The following is a 24,077-nucleotide window of genomic DNA, read 5'->3' on the forward strand; positions in this document are numbered from 1 at the left end:
GTTGGCTTTCTTCACCATGACGACATTTGCGAGCCATTCGGGATATGCGGTTTCTCTGATGAAGCCCGCCTCGAGTAGCTTGTCCACTTCCTCATCGATGGCTTTCTGTCTTTCAAGGGGAAAGACCGTTTCTTCTGTCTCACCGACTTCGCATCAGGGGCGATATTGAGTCAGTGAGTCATTATTTTCGGAGGTATGCCGGACATATCCGTTGCCGACCAAACAAATATGTCGGCATTAGCTTTCAACAGCTCTATCAGCTGCCATCGCTCCAGATCGATCAACTGCGACCCGATCCAGACGACTTGTTCCGGATTCTTTATCATCGGGATGTAAATCAGCGGTTCAGCCGATTCTTCCCGCTCCTCCTCTTCCCGTTGGTCCAGCTTGTCGACCGTCAGGGAGTCCTTCAATTCATTGCTTTGAGTAGAGATTTGGAAGCATTGCCGAGCGAGTTGTTGATCCCCGTGCATTTCTCCAACTCCATTTTTAGTCAAAATTGGACCAGCAAGTGGTATGTCGAGACTATCGCTTTGAGGTATTTAGCCCGAGTCTTCCAAGTATGGCGTTGTGGCCGAAGGTACTTGGACGACTGCGAAGGTCATGTAGGCAGTGCTTTGTTGCGGTTCGGCCCCAGCTGTCACGAGAAGAGTAATTTCTCCTTCCACTATGATGGCCTCCCCGGCGAAACCCATTAAGGGCGTAGAGACTCTCCTGAGTCGGTCGGTCGACAGTCGCATTCGAAAAAAGACTGAGTAAAATAAAATATTAGTCGAGCTTCCATTATCAACAAGAATCTTTTTTACATCATAGTTCGTTATTGTCGTCGAGACAACAACAGCATCATCATGGAAATTTGGATTCTCCGAGCATCCTCATCTGTAAAGATGATTACATCATCCTGACGTCGCCTCTTCGCTGACTCTCCTTCGGCAGTCGTTCCTCGATCCAGTCGTCTGGAGATCATGTTGATGACTCCAGCAGTAGGTTGATTATTCGCTGTCTCTTCAGTCGGTTGGGGTTGTCGGTCGGGAAGGAGCCGAGCCGATGGGTCCTTCGGTACTTTTCGAGATATCCTCATCGTATGAGGGCCTCTATCTCATCTTGAGTTGGATGCATTGCTCGGTGTTGTGACCATGGCCCCGGTGGAATCGACAGTATTTTCTCCGATCGAGGCCCTTTGCCTTCAGAGGCAGGGGCCGTTGCAGGTATTCCGCTCCTTCGATCTCCATCAGGATTTGCGCACGAGGAGCGGAGAGAGGGGTGTAGGAGTCATATCTGCGTTGCGTCGGTCTTGGACTCCGACGTCGAGGCAATCTCGGACTCCATCATCGGGGCGAGACCTATCTATCGGTCGGGGGCCTGCTGGGTTCAGCAGTAGGCCAATTTTTCTTCGCTTCTCTTTCTGGCCCGTGCCGTCGGTCAGGTGCCGATCGGAAGCTCCTTCGTCCGTACGCATGTATTTGCACGCGCGCTTCAGCAATTCGGCATACGTCCGGGGAAGGTCTTGTCCAAGGAATATGTGAAGCGGGACCCCCTTAGCCCCCTCTTTATGGCCGAGATAGCCATGTCTTCGTTGAGGTCCGGACCTCAAGTTGGCCGTGTTGAATCGGGCCACAAAGTGTCGGAGCGTCTCGTTTTCTCCTTGTTTGAGGGAGAAAAGACTGTCCGAGGTTCGTGACGATTTTTGACTGGTGCTAAATGGACCACGAAAGAATGCTCAAGCTGCCCGAAGGAGTGGATGCTCCTGAGCGGAGGTCGGAGTACAGGCCCTGGCAGCTTTACGGAGCGTGGCGGGGAAGCCGATGCATAGAAGGTCATCGGTTGCCCTTTGAATTGTCATGAGAACTTTATAGCTCTTCAGATGGTCAACTGGGTCGGTGGAGCCATCGTAAGGCTCCACATGAGGCATCTTGAACCGACTAGGGATCGGTTCGTCGAGGATAAATCGAGAAGAGGTTGGGTGGTCCGGAAGTCGATGTCGTTCGAAGACTTTTGACCATCCGTCTGGAGTTGGACAAGCCGACGGTTGATTTCTTCGAACTTACATTCGTAGTCGTCCAACCGTCGGTGTTGTGAAACCCAAGGGTGAACCTCCCGATAAATTTGAAAGTGAGGCGGACGGTGTCCGCGGCCGCTTCTCCTTCCTTGCCAGCTCCAGCTGGGAAGGAGAAGGATGCCGAGATCGATGGGTGTCGCGTCGTGACCGCCTCGCTCCTTCTCGGTGGGAGTGCTGAGATGGCTGCTCTTGAGGAGGAGATGGAAGTTGACGCGGGCGTCGGTGGCTGCTTCTGGACGGCATAGGGTGCGCCGCCGGTTGTTCCACTGGCAGTTGCAGCAACTGAGTCGGTTGCTGTTGGAGGTTTTTGACCACGTCCATCAGAATGGTCATTTGCCGCACGATCGCGTGATCTGTGCCTCCGTGGTCACCACCGGATGCGGAGAGTTGGGTTCCGCCATGGAGAGCAAAGGAGGAGCCTCTTCCCGGTGGGAAGAGCGCTTTGCCGATCCGGTGGCTCTCGATCGCTGAGCTCTAATTTTCGTCATCTCGAGAGATTTTTCAAGCCCTATGGAGCTCGCTGGCTTACCTCTATCGGAACCCCCTTCCTGGCGCGCCAAATCTGTTGCGGCCAATCCTCCCGTCGCTCGATCACCGGTTTCGCGCACCTGCAAGAAAAGTCCTCACTGACTGAAGATGCCTTTGGTGGGGACCCTCCGACGGTCAAGTCAGAGAGGAGACTAGGCAACAGTGAAAAATCAGGGGCTCAGCGGGAGAAGATAGAGAGCTCGAGAGCATAAAAGCGCTTCAGAGAGCTTGAGGAAGCTTGCTTAAAACTTACCAAGACTGTTGCTTTACCCTTTTTTATAGTAGAACGCGGTATGGTCCCGCCATTAATGGTGCAGACAACTAGAGAGTTGTCAAATCATCGGGAGCTGTCAAATCACTGAGATTAATCTATGTCCTTGGCAGGACAATGCCCAGGACGGCCATACCGTATGTCCTTGACAGGACAACTGCCCACAGTGGTTGTACAGTGTTTGGACGGGTTGGCCGACTATATATCGGCATCCGACTGCCGGAATGTCGGGTGATGACTCGAGAACACCGTCGATTGATCTGGTGCCTTGTGGAAGTCGAACGTCGGCTGTCACCTCCGACAGTGAATCGGTGATTCGATTCGACTGCTCGACCGGTCGGAAACAGTATGGATCTGTTCGACCGACATACCTTCGGCGGATATTATCGACAGCCATCGTCAGTAGTCATTGTCGGAATCATCATCGGAATCGTTCATCAGTCCGATCGATAGAATCAGATATCGATCAGATCGGATCGAAGATAAATCGACGTACAAAGATCAGTCAGCATATTCTAACAGTAATCTTAAAATTAAACTTTCAGCATCAGGTCAGTTCAGTGACACGGTCGAACCATTGGCTTGCTTTAATGACATGTACATTGCCGGCTGTAAGGGTGTTTTGGGTATGCGGACCGAGCGGGCTACTTTGAGCTCCCAGCGAGCATGGTATGCATCCCACATTCCCAAGATTATTTGTTTCCCTTTTTTTTTTTTTTTGAACAATATCAGCCTCGACTTTCCCTTTGCAGCAAAGATAAATCAGAAAAGCGTCATTTACAGTAATTAGGCTTGCAGGAGTTCAAGCACATGCAACATGAGAGTATCACAATTGGTATGTGTTTGAAGCCAAAGGCTCTTAACGTAGTAGGCCGAAATCTCTGTCAAAACTCGAAAGCATCATGTAAAATTGTAAATGGATGATTGATCTATTGCTTCGTTTTTGCATTAGTACTGTACAAATTGTCAATCTAGTAACAAAAGAAATCATAGCTTAATTAGCATTATTTTTCATCCTGCCAAAATAACCATTCATAATACAAGATCAAGCCTTAGGAGCTAGATTATTATGTCCTCATCTTATCAGGTTACGGAATATTTCGTTGGACAATCAGATAGACATCAGGAAAGCAGCACCTGTCCGCGTCAACCTGCATTCTAGTCTGAGCCAACATATTTACTGTTCCCTTCCCTCCAAATGCGCTGGGCCCTGAGGTCTCCTGACGAAACCACAGTATTCCAGCATCAGTTGAATAGTTTTCTGTTGGTGACTATTTCTACTTCGGTGGCATGCTCCAGTGGCGGCTCTGGAAGGGAAATTTATTCCAAGTCCTGAAATTTAGGAACAGATAAGACCTATCTTTGGCTAAATTGACAATAGTTAATAGTAACGTTAATATAATGGCATTGAGCTCCAGTTGCTCTAGAAGTTGCAGAAAACATTTCCAGGGCGCTACTTCTTTGTTGTTCTTCAGTTCTTCTACGCATGCTTTTCTTCTTTGTTGCTGCCTACCAACTATGTTCTTGCTTTCGCGGATTATTGACCGCTAATGGAGCTTTATTCACAAGGTACAAATGTCAATTATATTGTGGATCATATTGCGGGATAATTTATTACATCTCTAATATTTTGGTTTCTTAATCTCTCACAATGTAGATGCAGCAGATGTACTTTCTGGCCCTCTACTGTAATGCAATACTCGCACTATTGAAATTAATGGATTAATCAACACAAAAATTCATCGACCGATATCTTGCAAAGCTGATTCGATCGACATAAATTTGTTACTACGAACAGGACAACCTATCTTCCGAGAAAAAGAATAAAAATGAAAGACTTTAAGGACATTAACCACACACTGAAACAAACTCTTGCAGGAAGGGCAACAGAAATGAAAGGTTTAGCCTCGACAATTACATACGTAAAATAAAAACGTCTTCTATAAGCTTGGAGAGTGTTGAGAGCACTAACACGACCAGCCAACTAAACAAGAAGAGGGCGGCCCTGAACACGTCAATTATTCGTACCTCTAAACTCTCTTCGATCGCATTCTCCTTCCCTGCCTCTCTCGGACTACTACTACGACTTCATAAATCCCTCCCCCTCCCACCCCCCTGGTAGCAGAGGAAGGAAGGATCAGGTGCCATGGACGGTAATCGGCGAGGACCGGCGTTTAGGTGTAAGGCGCCGGCTGTGGCAGTTTGACGACGTTGCCGCAGAGCAGGGCGTTCTCTGGAATGTTATACTCATCCCTCAATGACCTTGCCGGCGAGACCACGCTGAAGTAGAGCTGCTGCCCTAGGTATTGCTTGTCCCAGACCAACGTCCTCAGGTTCCACATTCCGGCATTGTCGAACGTTAGCATTATCGCCGACCACGACTTCGGGTACACCTGGACCGTGTGCCGGCTCGATGCATCGAGAAGGTTGTAGGTTCTTCTTTTCTCAGGGTCCCATTCCCCATGTCCCATTCTGCACCATCATTGCTTGCATCAAAGATTTTAAATAATTGTGATTTGGCATGGCATGGCATGAGATGATATATAGCAAGGAGGAGGCAGACTTACCCACAGGGAAGAAGGCATAGCCATCAATGTGATAAGCATGGATGCTTCTCTCAGGGTTCTCGAGGATAATCTCGATGAAGGTCCGGAAGGTGCAGTTGACGACGTTGGGTGCAATGGTGATGGGACTTTTGCCGGTGGGTGGCTCGTCCCCGATGATGTTGTACTTGAACTCCTTGTCGGCGATGCCGAAGTACTCCGACAGCTTGAACGGGGTGACTGGGTTGTCATGGGAGACGCCATTGATGGCGTAGCGGCGCTTGCCGTTGACGAGGCCGGTGCCGCCCCGGAGCCTGATGGTGCGGGTGATGTTGATCTGGCCGTAGTGGTAGGAGCCCTGGGGGTTGGGGCGGGCGGCGCTGGCGGTGAGGTTCCAGCGGAAGGAACGCCACTGATTGAAGGACCAGGCCCAGCCGGAGGGGCCCGGTGGCAGGTCCTTGGATGGCGGGGTGTTGGAGCCGGCGTAGCGGATGATGGCGCTGCCATCGCATTTGTACTTGGTGAAGCGGGTGGACGCGAGGATGTAGTAGTCGCCGGGCTGCTGGTCGGCGGTGACGAACACGGAGAAGCACTGGCCGATGTGGAGGTCCAACGAGTCGTACATGTTCTGCACCACGTGGGAGCCCTCCATCTCGACCAGCCTCAGCGCGTGCTTCTGGATCCGGAAGTTGAGGGAGTTCTTGATGCCGATGTTGCACACACGGAAGCGGTAGGTCTTGCCGGCCTCCACCGTGAACATCGGCGGCTCGTCCTTGCCGGAGGCGTCCTTGCCGTGTTTTCCATTGATGAGGACGCCGGCGGGGCGGCCGATGCCGCGGCCGCTGTCGAGGAAGCGGGCCAGCACCTTGTGGCTCTTGGTGTACCACTCGCCGGCCAGGATGTTGAACTCGTCGGCCGGGTCGGTGTAGGGGACCGGGATGAGGAGCCGGCTGTGGACACGTATCATGCCCATGCCGCCCGACGCCTTCTGCATGCCGATGGACGGGAAGTAGAAGAAGCTGCCGATCTGATCCTTGGGCTGGAAGTGGTACGTCCAGTTCTTGCCCGGCATTATGGGGCAGTTGGTACCCGGCATCCCGTCCATCCACGAGTTCTTCCTATGCTGAATCCCATTCCTGCCATGCAAGAATTAAAAAAAAAAAGATGATAAAATAAAAACAAGTTTCCTTCAACTCGTGCATGCATGCAAAAAAGATGATAAAATAAAAACAAGTTTCCTTCAACTCGTGCATGCATGCAAGTGTTGTTAATTTGTTGTTCTTGTGTTGAATAGAGAGAGGTAGCAAACCACGAGAGGAGGAAGGGCTCGTCGAGTTTGTTGAAGACATTGACGATGATGTTGTTGTTGGAAGTGCAGTTGATTTCGGGACCGGGGAACTGGTTATTGATGAGGATGACCTGCTGGGGAACACCGAGAGGGGAGATGGTGCCGTAGGTGACGTGCCATTCGAAGAAATGATACGGGTCCTCGGCCTGGACCGTCGAGAGGCCGAGGAGGGTTAATAGCACGACGAGCGCGACCCCTGACATCTCTCCTTTTGTTTATTCTTCTCTCTCTGGCCTTTTCTATCTACTCTATATGTATAAGATATATAGGAATGATACGGCCTTTATTTCAGTTTTTGGGGGAAGGGAGGGGGGAGGAAGGGGAGAACTTAGGTCATGGAGGAGGGGTATGGAAGAAAAGAAAGGGCTATCGCCTATCAGAGAGCTTGGCTCTGTCTTTAGATCTTGTCTTGGCGCTGACTCCTTAATTTATAACGCAAGTCCTACATAGAGAATGGAAATTAAAGAGAGGGGTCGTGGAGGGGTTTTGGGCCACATGCCCGTTCAAAGCGTTGCTTTCCTTCGCTCGTTTCTCCGCGCTTGGCGTTCTTTCCGTCCCAACGGTTATCGTCCATTTCGGGGGGAGGCATGAGAGGAGAAGAACGAGGAGGGCGGAGAGAGAAGGGGTCGCTGCTATGTGCCTTCATGTTAGTCCTCTACACAACAATATCTGTTATGAGTTTATATAAATTAGATGATGACCATCGTGCAGTTCTCTGTGGATTTCAGACTGATCAGGGAGTCAAGACCGTCGAATATTTGGAGGTTTAAATAAAACTCTCCAGCGAAAAAGAACACTAACTTTAAAGTAAAGTTCCCATATTGCCCCCAACTCCCGAGATTTTGGAGGTGGTATATATGATGGATGATAGTCATCACCTCATTTGTGTATCTCAAAAAATAAATCTCATGTTAACTGGTTTTAAAACTATTAATTTTTTAACTTAATGCAAACATCATGATAGATAACCTCCTATAGAACATAAATATCGAAAATTTAACAAGTCAAATAGATAACTTGGTTCTTTTTTATTATATTTTAAAGATATATAGCACAAATTACTTGTAACCTAGGCAGCCAGCTCCTACACATTTCATACCCATTTTTTGTATTTCAAATATAATAAAATATTTTTATACAATTTTATTTATTTTAAACCAGTAATTTAATTTTCTAACGCTACTTAATTATTCGAGTGGTTGGTTTTCTAATAGATATTTCTCATTTGGTGTTTCTACATAGACTTTCAAAACATAAAGGAATTAGGTATATACAACTGAAAATGCAATGATTACTGTTATGTATGTGAAGCCGAGTAAGATTTACTATTGTATTCAATGGGTAAGAACAAGTTATTTGTAAGTGATCAATGCTTTTATCTTATAAAAGTCTCATCAAAGTTAATTAGTGCTCGTCATTGTGGAAAGAAGATTGAGCAATCCACTCAATGAAGTTCAAATTTTAAAAGAAAAAAAAAAATAAAAAAAAATATATATATATATATATATATATATAATGGGCCGGGGATGCATTTAGAACTTTATCTATACAAATGTATAAGTGGTATCAAGAGTTTAAGATTTACTCTGAGATCATTCATGAAACTACGACAACTAGATGGCCATTAGAAGTGCTAAGCAAGATCTATGTAATTTTTCACTAAAATTGAGTGGTGTTATATATGTAGTTTGCGATCTTATGATGAGTACCTGATTTTAGTCAAGGTTAACTAATGACTTCAATAGGGCTTTTACATAATTGCAATAATTGAAGATTTACATCGAATGATATATCTTCTTCTATGCATAATATTGCATGTAAATCTTGTATGTATTATGCATTAATTTATTATAGTTTAAATAGAAAATAATTAGTTGCTGGTATTTAAAATATAATTTAAAATATAAAGATATTTTTATATTACCTATTACTAGTTATTTTCCCAAATGTTTGGTTTTTCTTGATGGATCTGTTCTCAACGGGCATTGGACTTTCATGTATGACATCTTTCAGATTGATGCCTCCTTTTAAATTGATTGGAATTGTTTGAAGAGAACATGATAACTAATACACTCCATTTGGTCTCATGTAACCTTCCCCTTTAATTTTCAGATTACAATCCATGTTTTTAACAAATATATAGAGGAAAATTAATGGAAAGAAGTTGGCTATAAATATAGTACAAATGCAGACATAAAAGCCCATCTCCAGGAATTTACGTTACAATGGTTGAGGTCTAATATCATACAAAATTTAAGAATCTGGCTCAGCTCAAATCAACATTCTTGTCTTTGACTAGTGCGCCAAAGGTCTATATCTAGTGCAAGGTTCTGGATCCATTTCTTCTCATCATGTAGTTGCACGGTGTGGCATGATTTAAAACACTTGGACTCAAAAAAAAAAAAAAAAAAAAAAAAGTGCAATAAGATTACTTACTTCATATTACTTAGCCCTAAGAATTGTTCAATATGATCTAATTGATCATGTATCACCAACTTAAGGGCTCGTTCTTTTGTGAATAAATGTCATAAAAAAATTGATCAATTTTTTTATTAATCAACTTATTCATATTCTCATACTTTTCAAGATAAATATATTATTTTTTATGGATAGCATTTATTCATGAAATAGAGAAAATCTTGTCCACCCAAAAGTAGTTAATTTTATTTTTAAAATGTCCCATCCTTATTTCCACTGCCTCCATCGTTCCATGGATAATTGATTTTGAAACCGCTTCCCATGCACAAAAAATATAAATAAATTATTTTTTATTTAAATATTATCAAAAAATATTTATTTAAAAATACAAAATTTAGGATAAATTCTTTACTCATTAAAGATCTTTTTATGCTTCTTTCGTTGTCCGGGCGGTAAAGATCGAATCTTTGTGCTGGGATTTTGAGCATTTTATGTAGGAAGCTTCTGATGAGGTGGACGGTGCTGTCCTCGGACTTGCGTGTCTTCTTTCCGGCTGTTCTCTATTTCGTTTGGGTTTATGGTCGTCGCAGTATAGGTGGTGATAAAGAAGGGTCAGCACCGTTGCCCGCTATGATTTTCCTCAACCCTTGTTGGATCCTCATTGATCACGGTCATTTCCAGATTAGATAATTTATAATGGCTTGTGTTGGGACATACCGACCGATCACTCTCACACCGACTCACCATCGGGTCTGCCTAACCAATGCTTGACTCTACCGATCGCACCGACTATACTGACCGACACCATCCAACCGAAGGTATGTCGATCGGAAAGGCCCTTTCCGTCCCCGACTGGCCGAACGACACGGCCCGACCTCCGACTTTGGCAACGTATCAGACTGACCATCGGGGGTGGTGATCGATGTCCGATCCCCACGATGCGCCGCGCCAGCCGACGGTGTCCCTGGGTCCTCACCCAACATCCTACGACCAAATGCCGACGTATGGTCGGTCGGCTCCTCCAAACGTCGTACGACTGCTGAAGACCATCTGTCCTGACAGAGGCGTGCGGCATAGCCGCCCTGGGACATCGTCCTACCCTGAACATGGGTCAACCCTAGTGATTTGACAGTCCCACGGCAACTCTGACAGCCTCCGGCGATTTGACAACTCTCTATTATCTGCGCCATTAATGATGGCGCCATGCCGCGCTCTACTATAAAACGGGGAAGGCAACAGTGCCGGAGGAGGTTCTTACGAAGCCCTTGAACTCTCCCTCTCTAGCTCACTCTCTCTCTCTCTCGTTGAGCTCCCCTGATTCTTTTCTACTGTTGCCTAGTCTCCTCTCTGACTTGACCGTCGGAGGGTCCCCACCGGAGTCATCTCCGGTCAGTGTGGACTTCTTTTGCAGGCGCTCATTTTTCGGCGATCAGGCGATGAGGAGATTGGCCGCAACAGATTTTGGCACGCCAGGAAGGGGACGACAGGGATCACGACCCCCACAGAATTCGAAACATCCTTTCGAGATGACAAGAACCAAGGCTCAGCGATCGAGGGCCACCGGATCGACGAGGCACTCTTCCCATCGGGAAGAGGCCTCTCCTTCACCCTCCATGGCGGAACCTAGCTTTCCGCATCCTGTGGTGACCACGGAGGCGCAGATCGCGGCGATCGTGCGGCAGATGATCGTGTTGACGGACGCGGTCAAGAGCCTTCAACAACAACCAACCCGGTTGCCGCATTCGCCGGTGGAGCAACTGGCGGCACACCCGATTCCCTCCAGGAGCAGCCGCCGACACCCGCATCGCACTCCATCTCCTCCTCGGGAGCAGCTGTCACAGTACTCCCACCGAGAGGAGGGTAGGCGGCCACGGCATGATACCCATCAGTCTCGACGATCGTCTCCTTCCCAGCTGGAACGAGCAAGGAAGGAGAAGCGGCCGCGAACACCGTCCGCCTCCCTCTCAGATTCGTCGGGAGACTCCACCCCCGGGGTCTTTCAGCACCGACGGGCCGACGACTACGAACACAGGTTCGAAGAAATCGACCGTCGGCTTGCCCAGCTGTAGGTGGATGGACAGAAGTCCTCGAACGATGTCGACTTCCAGGCCGCCCAACCTCTCTCCCGACTCATCCTCGATGAGCCGATCTCTAGTCGGTTCAAGATGCCCCATGTAGAGCCCTACGACGGCTCCACCGACCCAGTTGACCATTTAGAGAGCTACAAGGCTCTCATGATGATCCAAGGGGCAACCGATGCCCTCCTCTGTATCGGTTTCCCCGCCACACTTCGCAAAGCTGCCAGATCTCCGCTTAGGAAGTATTCACTCCTTTGGGCAGCTTGAGCACTCTTTCATGGCCCACTTCAGCACCAGTCGGAAGCCGCCACGAACCTCAAACAGTCTTTTTTCTCTCAAACAGAGAGAAAATGAGACGCTCCGATACTTTGTGATGCGATTCAATGCGGCCACGCTCGAGGTTCGGGACCTCAACGAAGACATGGCTATCTCAGCCATGAAGAGGGGGCTAAGGGGGTCCCGATTCACATACTCCTTGGACAAGACCCTCCCCCGGACATACGCCGAACTACTGGAGCACGCGTATAAATACATGCGCGCAGACGAAGGAGCTTCCGACCGGTGCCTGACTGAGGCCAAGGGCCCGAAAGAGAAGCGAAGGAAGGGTCGGGCCCCTGCTGAGCCTAGCAGGCCCTCGACCAACAAACAGGTCTCACCCCAGCGACGGAGCCCGAGGTCGCCTCGACGGTGAAGTCCGAGGCCGATGCATCCCAGGTATGACTCTTATACTCCCCTCTCTGCTCCTCGTGCGCAGATCTTAATGGAAATCGAAGAGGAAGAATATTTGCGACGGCCTCCACCTTTAAAGGCAAAGGGCCTCGACCGACGGAAGTACTGTCGATTTCATCAGGGCCACGGCCACAATACCGAATAGTGCATCCAGCTCAAGGATGAGATCGAGGCCCTCATACGTCGAGGGTATCTCAAAAAATTTTGAAGGAGCTCGCCGACTCAACCCATCCCCGACCGACGATCCCAGCCGACTGAAGAAGCAGCGACTAACCAGCCCACGATCGGGGTCATCAATATGATCTCCAAACGACTGGGCCCGAGGATGACTGCTGGAGGGGAGCCGACGAAGAAGCTGCGCCAAGATGATGTAATTACTTTTACAGATGAAGATGTTCGGGGTATCCAAACTCCCCATGACGATGCTGTTGTTGTCTCGGCAACAATAGCAAATTATGATGTAAGAAGGATCTTTGTTGATAATGGAAGATCGACGAATGTTTTGTTTTACTCGATCTTCTCCCGAATACGACTGTCGGCTGACCGGCTCAAGAGAGTCTCTACACCCCTGATAGGTTTTGCTGGAGATGCTGTCACGGTGGAAGGGGAAGTTACTCTTCCCGTGACAGCTGGAATCGAACCACGACAAAGCACAATCCATTTGATCTTTGCAGTCGTTCAAGTACCTTCGGCCTACAACGCCATACTTGGAAGACCTGGGCTAAACGCCCTCAAAGCTGTAGTCTCGACTTACCACCTGCTGGTTCGGTTTTCGATCAAAAATGGAGTCGGGGAGATGCGCGGGGATCAACAACTCGCTCGACGATACTTTCAAATCTTTGCTCAGAGTAATAAAGCGAAGGACTCCCTGACAGCCGACAAGTTGGACCAGTGGGGGGAGGAAGAACGGGGCGAACCGGCCAAACAGCTTGTTTCCGTCCCGATAAAGGAGAATCCCGAACGGGTGGTCTGGGTCGAGTCTCAATTATCCAACCCCGAGTAACGGCAACTAGTGGAGCTGCTGAATGCCAATGCCGACGTATTCGCTTGGTCAGCAGTGGATATGTCCGGCATCTCCCCGGAGATGATGACTCACCGACTCAACATCAACCCAGCAATGAGGTCGGTGAGGCAGAAGAAGCGGTCTTTTGCTCCCGAAAGACAGAAGGCCATCGACGAGGAAGTAGACAAGCTACTCGAGGCAGGCTTCATCAGAGAAATGACGTACCCCGATTGGCTCGCCAATGTTGTCATGGTGAAAAAAGTCAATGGGAGCTGGAGGATCTGCATCGACTATACCGACCTAAACTGCGCCTGCCTGAAGGACAGCTTCCTACTTTCAAAGATCGACCACCTGATAGACGCAACGTCCGGCCATCGACTGCTCAGCTTCATGGATGCTTTTGCCGGATACAATTAGATCCGGATGGCACCCAAAGACGAGGAGCACACAGCCTTCGTGACCGCCAAGGGTCTTTACTGTTATCGAGTTATGCCCTTCGGACTGAAGAATGTCGGAGCCACTTACCAGCGACTCATCAATAAGGTCTTCAAAGATCAAATCGGGCGCAACATGGAGGTGTACGTGGATGACATGCTGGTAAAGAGTGCGCAGACTATAGATCATGTTCGAGATCTTGAAGAAACTTTTCGCACTCTGCGACAACACCAGATGAGGCTGCATCCGACTAAGTGCGTCTTCGGGGTGACTTCGAAAAAGTTCCTCGGATTCCTCATTTCTCATGAGGAATTGAGGCTAACTCTGAGAAAATAAAGGCAATCATCGACATGCGGCACTCGGACACCAAGAAGGAGGTCCAACGACTGAACGGAAGGATCATCGCACTCAGCCGATTTATCCCTCGGTCGGCTGAGAGATGCCTCCCGTTCTTCAAAACCCTGAGGCAGGTGAAGGACTTCTCTTGGTCGAATGAGTGCCGGCGGGCCTTCGAGGACCTAAAAAAGTACTTGGCCTCCCCGCCATTGCTTGTGAAGTTGAAAGTCGGAGAGATGCTGTACCTCTATTTGGCCACTTCCCCTGAGGCGGTTAGCTTGGTGCTCGTCCGGGAGAACGAGATCCGAATCCATCAACCCATATACTACACCAGTAAAGTGCTCTACGAAGCTGAAGTTCGATACTCAAAGATGGAGAAGATGATATTCGTCCTGATCATGTATGCACAACGACTCCATCCATATTTTCAAGCGCATGCTATCGTGGTCCTCACCGACCAGCCCCTGAGGGTGATATTGTGCCACCCCGACACATCAAGATGACTGGCGAAATGGGTAATGAAGCTCAGTGAGTTTGACATTCAGTACCAACCACGACCGGCCTTGAAAGCCTAGGTCCTGGCCGACTTTATCGCAGAGTGCCCGACGACCGACCGGGATCGAAAGGCGAGAGCTCCGGAGAAGTTGCAATCTCCGAACCTGACCCCAGGTCTACTTGGGTGCTGCACATCGACGGAGCTTCCAATGCTCGAGGGAGCGGGGCTGGGTTCCTGCTAACCAACTCGGAGGGAGTGGTCATCGAGTACGCCCTCCGATTCGACTTTAAAACCTCCAACAATCAAGCCGACTCATTCAGATCATGAGTTCGAACAAATGAGATAATTTTCCAGTATCAATGACCAGTACCAATGAATAGGATAGATAGATAAGATCTATCATATACCTATATTGTGTTTGGAATTTATGGTTTACATTGGTGCAAATCCAATCACCTAGATTTGAGATGAAAAGAAATTCCCCATTGGGGCGCGACCTTCAGATCCGGGAGCTTAAACACTTGTGCTCTGCTCTTTTTCGACAAACGCTGTCACAGCATCTCAATTTGCTCCCTTCCTCGCTGGCTTGAGGATGGTGAAAGAGCTTGGGATCGACAGCCTCAGAGTCTTCTCTGACTCCCAGCTGATCGTAGGGCAAGTTAAAGGTGACTTTGAGGTGCGAGACCCGACCATGGCAAAATATCTCCAGAAGGTGAAAGATCTCGCGGCACACCTTGAGTATTTTGAGGTCTCCCATATTCCTAAGATGGAGAACGCTTGGGCCGATGCACTCTCCAGGCTTGCGACTTCGGCTTACGATGCCTTGGGTCGAACATTTATGGAGAATCTCGAGCAGTCGAGCATCAACAGGGCTGAGGAGGTGCTGCAATTGGCAGCCGAACCAAGCTGGATGGATCCGATCGTTCAGTATCTGACCGACGGAATCAGCCCTGAAGACCCCACGGAAGCCAAACGGCTCCGATGGGTGGCCTCCCAATACGTGATAATGGATGGCCGACTCTACAAAAGGTCGTTCTCTCTCACCTTGGTCAGATGCTTGGGACCGACCGACGCGGACTACGCGCTCAGAGAAGTGCATGAAGGGATCTGCGAAAATCACTTGGGGGGCAAATCCTTGGCCTACAAAGTCCTACGGCAGGATTACTATTGGCCCACCATGAGAAGGGATGCGGCCGAGTTGGTTCGGAGGTACGAGCCATGTCAAAGGTATGCTAACCTGCAACACCGACCGGCCAACCAAAGCACTCCTATTGTCGCCCCATGGCCCTTCGCCCAGTGGAAGATCGACATACTCGATCCTTTTCCTCCGGCATCCGGCCAGAGAAAGTTCATAGTCATCGCAATTGACTACTTCACTAAATGGGTGGAACCCGAACCTCTGGCACAGATCACTGAGCGGAAAATGGAAGACTTCGTCCAGAAGTCTATCATCTTCAGGTTTGGACTACCACATACCATCATCACCGACAATGGATGACAAGTCGACAATCGAAACTTTCGGGAGTTCTGTGCGAGATTTCATATCACACATCGACTGACCTCGGTCAGGCACCCATAGTCCAACGGCGAAGTCGAGGTGACCAACCGGACTATCCTGCATGGACTAAAGACCCGACTGAATGAAGCCAAAGGCCTCTGGGTCAAAGAATTGAACTCCGTCCTGTGGGCGTATCGAACGACACCCCGTGTCCCGACCGAAGAATCTCTTTTCAGCTTGGCCTACGGGACGGAGGTGATGATTCCACTTGAGATCGGGCTACCATCGACTAGAGTCGAGCAGTACCAAGAGCCGGACAACTCCGAGTGTCGGAGAGCCGACCTGGACCTCCTACCCGAACTTCGGTGCGAGGCTCAACTTCGCATGGCTTCTTACCGACAGAGAGTAGCCCGATACTACAATGCCAAGGTTAAGCCGAAGCTTTTCAGGCCTGGGGACCTAGTCTTAAGAAAGGCAGAAGTTTCGAAGCCCCTAGACCAGGGAAAGTTGGCTCCAAACTGGGAAGGACCCTATAAGATAGCGGATACCTACGGGTCGAGAGCTTACCGACTGGAGACTCTAGAAGGAAGCACCATTCTCTGGACTTGGAATGCCGACAATCTAAAGTTGTACTATCGATAAACTTTGTGTACCCTTGTTCGGAATACAAACTTAGCTTCAAAACTTCAGAGTCTACAATCTCGGCTCTCCAATGGTGCGTCGGACTCTCACGACGGCCGACGTATCTGCTTTGGTGGAAGGCCGACGATGGCGATGGGACCCCCCTAAGTTTAAGTCATGCCCCTTTCTCAGCCAGCACCCGAGCAAGGCGACTGGCTAACTTGCCGACTTGGCTCTGGCCAAGATAGGCAAAAGGCCAACGCGACCCATGTCGCGTTTGCAACCCACCGACCAGGTCACGATCAGTCGAAGGGTATTCGGCTTACCACCGTTTATCGCACGTCTCGACGCATATGCCCGATAGAGAATCAGGCAACAGATGACCGACTTGTCATCTACTAAATGCATCAGACATTGTTCAACTATTGGACCCTACAACACGATCGGCTCAAAGAGCTACGCCCGGCTCGACGAACATGCCCGACTTAGGCCTGGGCGATGGGCGCTCGACTTAAACTCTCGACCGTCGGGAAGCCGATCGAAAATTAGGGTTCGCTCCACCTTTAAATGGCGCACGTGCTCCCGACTGTCCCGACTAGCTGTCTGGGATCTTACCTAGTGCGTCGGGCCTACGACTTATACGTTCAAAGGTGTTTCAACGAAGCATACATTCCAAACATACTAAGCAATTCAAGCAAGAGAAAAGGTTAAAAAAATATGTTTTTGATTTCATTCAGACTTGAAGTTGAGATTACAAAAGTGGGCTGAAGCTCGACTACAAGTACATCAAACAAAAGTAAAAACAAAACTCCGACTAATCACCGGAGTCGGCTTCTTCCATCGGGAGAAGATCGGAGGCGATCGGCGTATCTGCTCGGGTCGGGGTAGCTTCAGGGGTCGGAGCTGCCTGGCCTTCGGCAGCCTGGTCTGCGTCGGCCTCCACCATGGTGGTGCGATCTTCCGACGATGGGTCAGCCATCTTCTCCGCAGCTTGGGCCTCCGACTCTAGCGGGATGATGCTACCGAGATCGAGCTCCAGATACAGGCTCCGGACGGCTTCCCGAGCGTTCTCGTACCCCACTCGGTACGAGAGGAAGCCACTCTCTAGAAGTTCTTCTCGATATTCCTCGGAGTCGTGGAAGTCCTCCACGGCCCGACCCATGGCTTCTTTCGCCGACTCTGCCTCCCCCTTGCTATGTCCGCGTCAGCTTGAGCGGTGGATAGGTTCTCTTCGACCTTGGCGAGATTTCCTAAACTTATTCGGAGCTGCTCGCATTCGGCCTTGAGTTCCTTGGCGAAGTTGTCCCGCTCGCATCGTAGCCGACGAACAGTGCGGGACTTCCGCTTGGCGTCATCTCGGGCCAACTGCAGCTCGGTCCCCGAAGCGGCCAAAGCGCCTGTGAGTCGGGAGACCTCCTCGATGAGGTGGGAGATCTCCCCCTCAAGTCGGGCCTCCCGATCGACCGACTGCTTCAACTGGTTGACCAGTATCACTTTATCGGCCTCGCAGCCATGGCCTTATCTTTTCAGGCCGCACGCAGATCGCCGAATCTCCGATATCCGGCCTCCAGCTCGGATATGTTATAAATCAGCTGCAAAAAATAAAGTTGACCGTCAGAAGACCGAACTTATGAAAAACGACAACAAAAATAAAAAAAAGAGAAACTTACCCGGATCATAGTCGGGTAGAAGGAGGACAGCATGTCAGATATCCGCTGATTCTTCATGACCTCAATGTCGGCCGGAAGGATGACCACCTGGCATAGCCTCCTGGCCAAGTCATGGTTGGACAGGGCTGACGCTCCTTCGGGAAGCGGGGAGTCGGTCGACGCTCCACCACCGGCCGACCTCCTATCGTCGCCAGGTGCCATCGGGGCCTTCCCTCGTGCGGACACCCAGGCCCTGATGTCAGAAAGGGAGGGCATGCTTGAGCCCGACTGGGTCCCTCCCGAAGGCGCAGCAGCCACCGACGCAGGTTGTTCGGGCTCGCGTGCCTCTTCCCAAACCTCTTCTGCCGGCTGAGCGGCCGGCACATCCTCGATCGATTCCTCAGTCGCTCGTCCCTCGGGCGAGGCTGCTCCCTCGACCGATGGTTCCTCGGACAGGACTTCAGTGGACACTGTCGGCACCGACAGTGCGATGATCGGCTCTCGATCCGACGCCTGTTCGGAAATAGACTCCGCTCCCGCCGTCGGTGCTACTTGAGGCCTCTTGGGAGGCCGCGATGGTTCGGCTCCATGCGCCAGCCTCTTTCGTGCCGCATGTTGTCGAACATCGGCTGCCGTCAACCTCATCCGCAGTGGCATATTTGCAACGACGATAGAGGATCAGCATCAAAAAAAAAAAATAGACCTAGGCAAGGAACCAAGCTGAGACCGGCATCATACAGGGCCTGCTCGGTGACGAGCTCCTTCTGCTTCGGCACCGAGATATCCTTCAGACGATGGAAGTCTTTCCGATCCCCGACCTCCACCCGACTATTCTCGTTTGGTTGGGTTCGGGGGTCCCCCCAGCGGGAAGAGAACCCCTAAGGAACAGAAGAAGAGACGAAGAAGAACTGGTTCTTCCATCCATGAATCGATGATGGAAGACCAGTGACAAAGGAGAGACCCTTTCGAGGGTTGAAATACCATCACCCTCGAGCTTTAGGGTGGGGTCAGAGAATAAAGAAAGCTCAGAAGAGTGAAAGGCGAGGATTGGTCGGCAAAAGCTGACACAACAGGGCAAAGCTGACTACCAGTCGGACCGAGTTCGGTGCAAGCTGCGCCGGACACAGCCCGTAGTAGTCCAGCACGTTCCGGACAAACTCCGAAACCAAAAAGCGAAGACCGGCCCGGAGGTCCTCGACGTAGAAGGCCACCTGGCTCGCAGGCGGATTGTTAACCCGACCATCGGCTCCAGGTGCGAACAGCTGAAACTGCTCCGGGATGCAGTACTGCTCCCGGAGCCGATCAACGTTCGGCCCCGAAAGTGAAGAGGCCTCTACCTTCGGGGTCGATCGAGAATCGTCAGTCGGATTCCCTGACCGACTTTCTCGTAGAGATGTTCTAGCCATTACGCTAGCACCGAAGTCAAAGAATGAGAAGAAGAAGGAAAAGAACTACAAGAAAGCGAGGAGAAGATGAAGGACAATGATGAAGACTCCTAGGGAAAAAGACTTTCTAAGGGAGGAAACGGAGGTGAATACCTGAGGCAAGGGACCACACGGCCTGAGTCTCGGCAACAGGTTTGAAAAGTAAAATTCTGGATGCAGGTGACCCTGTATATATAGTACTCCTCAACGGTCGAGATGAAAGCACGACCAGTGAGGATCTTCCGGATCACGACACGTGGCAGCATTTGGCCTTCCTTCGGTCCGATGATTCGACGCACCTGCCCCAGATCAAGCCACGTCGCCTCCATCCGCCTGAGCAGATTCGGCCCAATGGTCCCCCGCCATGCGGCGGAAAAGTCGTGGCGGTTCACGTCCCCGAAGAGATGGCGGAAGCGGCAGTTTCTATTCTCGATGGGACGCTTGACACCAACGGGACGCCTGATACCGATGAGACGTCTGACACCGATGGAACGTCTGACACCGATGAGATGCCTGACATCGATGGGACGTCTGACACCGACGAGTCGCCTGACGCCGCACTGCCCAACGGTACGATCGTCAGAGTCGGAACTTAATGCGATGGATGTCCACTCCTTTCGTCCGAAGCCGCCGCCCACGCAAGGACGCTGGCCAGCACGACATCCGACTCAGGAGTGGGGGGGCAACTGTTGGGACATACTGACCGGTCACTCTCACACCGACTCACCGTCGGGCCCGCCTAACCGATGCCCGACTCTACCGACCGCACCGACTGCACCGACCGACACCGTCCGACCGAAGGTATGTCGGTCGGGAAGGCCCTTTCCGTCTTCGACTGGCTGAACGACACGGCCCGACCCCTGACTTTGGCAATGTATCAAACTGACCATCGGGGGTGGTGGCCGATGTCCGATCCCCGCGATGCACCGCGCCAGCCGACGGTGTCCCTGGGTCCTCACCCGACATCCTACGACCAAATACCGACGTATGGTCGGTCGGCTCCTCCAAACGCCGTACGACTGCTGAAGGCCGTCCGTTCTGACAGAGGCGTGCGGCATAGCCGCCGTGGGACATCGTCCTATCCTGGACATGGGTCAACCCTAGTGATTTGACAGTCCCACGGTGATTTGACAGCCCCACGGTGACTCTGACAGCCTCCGATGATTTGATAACTCTCCATTGTCTGCGTCATTAATGACGGCACCATGCCGTTCTCTACTATAAAACGGAGAAGGCAACAGTGCCGGAGGAGGTTCTTTCGAAGCCCTTGAACTCTCCCTCTCTAGCTCACTCTCTCTCGCTGAGCTCCCCTGATTCTTTTCTACTATTGCCTAGTCTCCTCTCTGATTTGACCGTCGGAGGGTCCCCGCCGGAGTCATCTCCGGTCAGTGTGGACTTCTTTTGCAGGCGCTCGTTTCTCGGCGATCAGACGACAAGAAAATTGGCCGCAACAGTTTGTTTGATTGTCTGCCAATGTTTCTATTAGCTTTTTTTCCCCTCATAATGCTTTTTCCTCAGTATCATTGCATTAGCCTTGGATTAACACTCGAAGCCATTGCTGTTATCCAATCAAGGAATGAGCTTGTTGCTTCTGCCCTCTTCAGTCTTGCAATCAACCACAACCATGTCATTTCGGAGCTCCCTAGCTGTTCTTTTCTTCTCTTTTCATTCATGGGACAATCTTTAAAGGTCTTAAATCTGCATTTAATCAATTTGATGATGGTTTACATTGTTTCCTCTTTTAAGTTAGTTGGTCGAACATAGTGACCACTGGAAGGTGAAATTCCGATGCCGTTAAAAAGCAAATATGACAATACGTGAAATGGTTTTCAGATCAATTTTCACTATGTTCGACCAAAATTGTTTATCTACTTCTGCTGCTGCTATGCATAGTCAACTTGATCAATTTGATATCTAGGTGAAGTATCCAGTCAGTCCAGCCTATCTTCCTTGACCGTAACATTTCCTACAAGGTTTTAAATTTAGCACCACATTCAACTGCTGTAAGAGAAGAATCATGAAAAATGTCTAGGTGTGCTGGCGGTTACTTATACTAACAAGTGACTATTTTTTTTGTTAGTTATCATATTGTTTATTTTTGCTTTTTCATTATATTAATGCATCTGTTTCCAGATGAGTTTGCACCAGCATTTTTCAGCCATCTTCTGGGAATATGCCTTCAGCCTCAGAATCCAATGTTTGAGGTGATGAAACCGGGCTTTGTGGTCATGGGAACTTTTGTACTTGTCTGGTGGCCTTGTCCATATTCTCTGGAAGCAGTGATGGAGGTAAAAAGCCTCATTGCTATTTGTCTTCGCATTATCAGTGATTGATGTATCATCTGGTTTATCTTGTTGATTGATCAACGTCTGAAATCATGTTTTGCAATAGCTTTTATGTGAATTAGTACACCCTCGACTTTCTGTTTCAAACTCCTTGTTTTAACTGGCTAATTTCATGGGGTTGTCCACTTTTTGCCTGTCTCCTTGAAATTGAAGTTAAAACTAGTCTTTGTCCATGAGCATAAACAGGTTCGTTTGTGATTAGCTCCCTTTGAGAGAGGAATTTATGAGGATTATGTTGCCAACTTTGGGTGTAGCACCTCAATTTTCATAAAGTGGAAGAGACTTTTCACAATGCAGTCAATGAAGTTTCTTAGTTTCGTCATCACCGTCTCAGCCTTCCTGCCCTCCTTCATTCAGCAGGTAAAGGCTCCCAATGATTGTGGTTTTCTTTATGCTTTGCTTAATAGTTCATTTTCCTTCTACCTCTTCTTGTATGTTCCTCAAGCATTGATCTTCTTTAGCACTGTCTATAGTCAGTCACATCTTGATATCATGTTAATATGAAACTTTTTAACACTTAATTTGCATTTTGCATGTTGGGAACTGAAATAGTGCATGAGAAGTCAATCCTGCTGCCTATTTTACGTGCAAGCCTTTTAGCACTACAAGAGCCTCCACTTTTTGGGTGGTTGATATATTATGCCCTGCTTTCCATGTAGCCTCTTTTTTGCCGCGATCGTTTGATATTGCAATACATTTCAGTTCTTGCTCTCTTTGGTTTAATTTGCTACTCATCTGATGGTAGAAGGGATGAGAGCAAACAGTATCTCTGCTAGAAAGAGAGCACTTGCGACCTCGCTGATGTTGTGCTCCTCTATACTTCATGTCATTTACTTGAGTTTGCAGCCCCCAGAAAAGTATCCTTTCCTCTTTGAGGCCGTGATTATGTTTCTTTGCTTCTCTCAGTTTGTGATCTTAACTTGTAACTCTAATACCAAGCAATGGATGTTATTGGACTGCTCTACTTGGACAGACAAGAGGCAAAAAGTTTTTTTAGTTCCTGAAATTTAAGCAAAAGTTATATGCAGTTGTTATTTTTCACTATGAACAAACTCAATCTTCTTTGAAATGATTGGAACTGATATATGTGTGTGCTTGATTTTAAAAGTTCCTCTTTACTTGAAATAAGTTGTCCTGGTACACTATTTTTGTTCTTTTCCCAAAATACCCACTTCTATTACTAGAGTACTCTTTGTTAATTATCTTGCAAAGCCTGCAGATTCAGATAACAATTTTGCAATGGGGAGGGTTAGATTTGCACTACCTCGTTCTGAATGCGGAGAGACTATCTTTATGTTTTGAACCCATGACACCTAGGTCACGGTGGAGCAACTTTAGCATTGCACCAGAAGCCTATCCTTAAGAACTTAGATGCTAAATGTTTAAGAAATACACTAGTTCATTGTTAGTCCTTCGTATTTTTTTGTACTATGTGCTGTTTGATAGGGTAAAAAAAATCGGCTACTTAGATCATGTGCTTTCTTCGGCCACAGTTTTAGCACATGTCAATGAAGTGAAATCCGGAATCGACCTACTACCATGCTGCACCTTCCATATACATGCTAGATTATTGGGTGACGTAGTCCAAAATGTTATATGCCTAATTTGTTTTCTTAGATTCGCTTAAGTGGTGGGACAATTGGTCCTTTCATCATCAGAAGGGGCAATTTGCAAGGATGCTGTTACATAAATTTTAAGTTTCTAATGCATGAGACTATAGTTTGCAGTCAACTACCATTCATCTCATATCCTTGGTAAAATGGATTCAAGTAGCATATTGAATTAACTATCAAACAATTATATGGTAGCTTTTTCCAATCTATCCCCCCCTCCCCCCCCCCCCCAACAAATCCAAAAAAAAAAAAAAAGAAGAGGAAAAAAAAAGAAGAAAAGATATTTTCTCTAAATCGCCTGAATGATGAAATCAGCAAGCATTGGTGTCACGCCCCCGACCCGAGATTGTGAATCGAGGGTCATGGCAACCACCGCATACTCATAGAAAATTTTTTCCATAAGCATGCAAGGCATCTTATTATGCTATCCTAAAACAACAGCGAAATAATTAGTCAATAATTTAAATCTAAAACATAACAATCTAAAATTTCAACTTTAATATCTCAATAAATTCAACAATATTCAATACACCTTACATCAAATTCAATAAGATTTTCAGTCTAAAATAAAAGTATGGAGATTCTGCTTCTCATTACTCTTCCATTCATATCTTGTATCATCTTAATTCCTCAACATCTATAAAAACAGTAAAATATTAGGTAATGAGCTAGATAGCCCAGTA

The 24,077-nt window shown here is 48.6% G+C and overlaps 1 protein-coding gene and 1 pseudogene across 1 annotated transcript; one reads left to right on the plus strand and one right to left on the minus strand.

Moving 5' to 3' along the window:
• Positions 1-4,566: 4,566 nt before the first annotated feature.
• On the minus strand, positions 4,567-7,158 carry LOC105044886 (L-ascorbate oxidase homolog). Its single transcript, XM_073256953.1, has 3 exons — positions 6,711-7,158; positions 5,422-6,537; positions 4,567-5,330 (listed from the first exon to the last, which is right to left on the minus strand). Exons 1-3 carry the CDS (start codon positions 6,950-6,952, stop codon positions 5,033-5,035), a joined length of 1,656 nt encoding a protein of 551 aa, XP_073113054.1. The 5' UTR covers positions 6,953-7,158; the 3' UTR covers positions 4,567-5,032.
• Positions 7,085-22,792, plus strand: LOC105045101 (probable dolichyl pyrophosphate Man9GlcNAc2 alpha-1,3-glucosyltransferase; annotated as a pseudogene).
• The last annotated feature ends 1,285 nt before the right edge of the window (positions 22,793-24,077 follow it).

The sequence above is a fragment of the Elaeis guineensis genome, chromosome 5 (assembly GCF_000442705.2).
Source record: "Elaeis guineensis isolate ETL-2024a chromosome 5, EG11, whole genome shotgun sequence".
NCBI lineage: Eukaryota > Viridiplantae > Streptophyta > Magnoliopsida > Arecales > Arecaceae > Elaeis > Elaeis guineensis.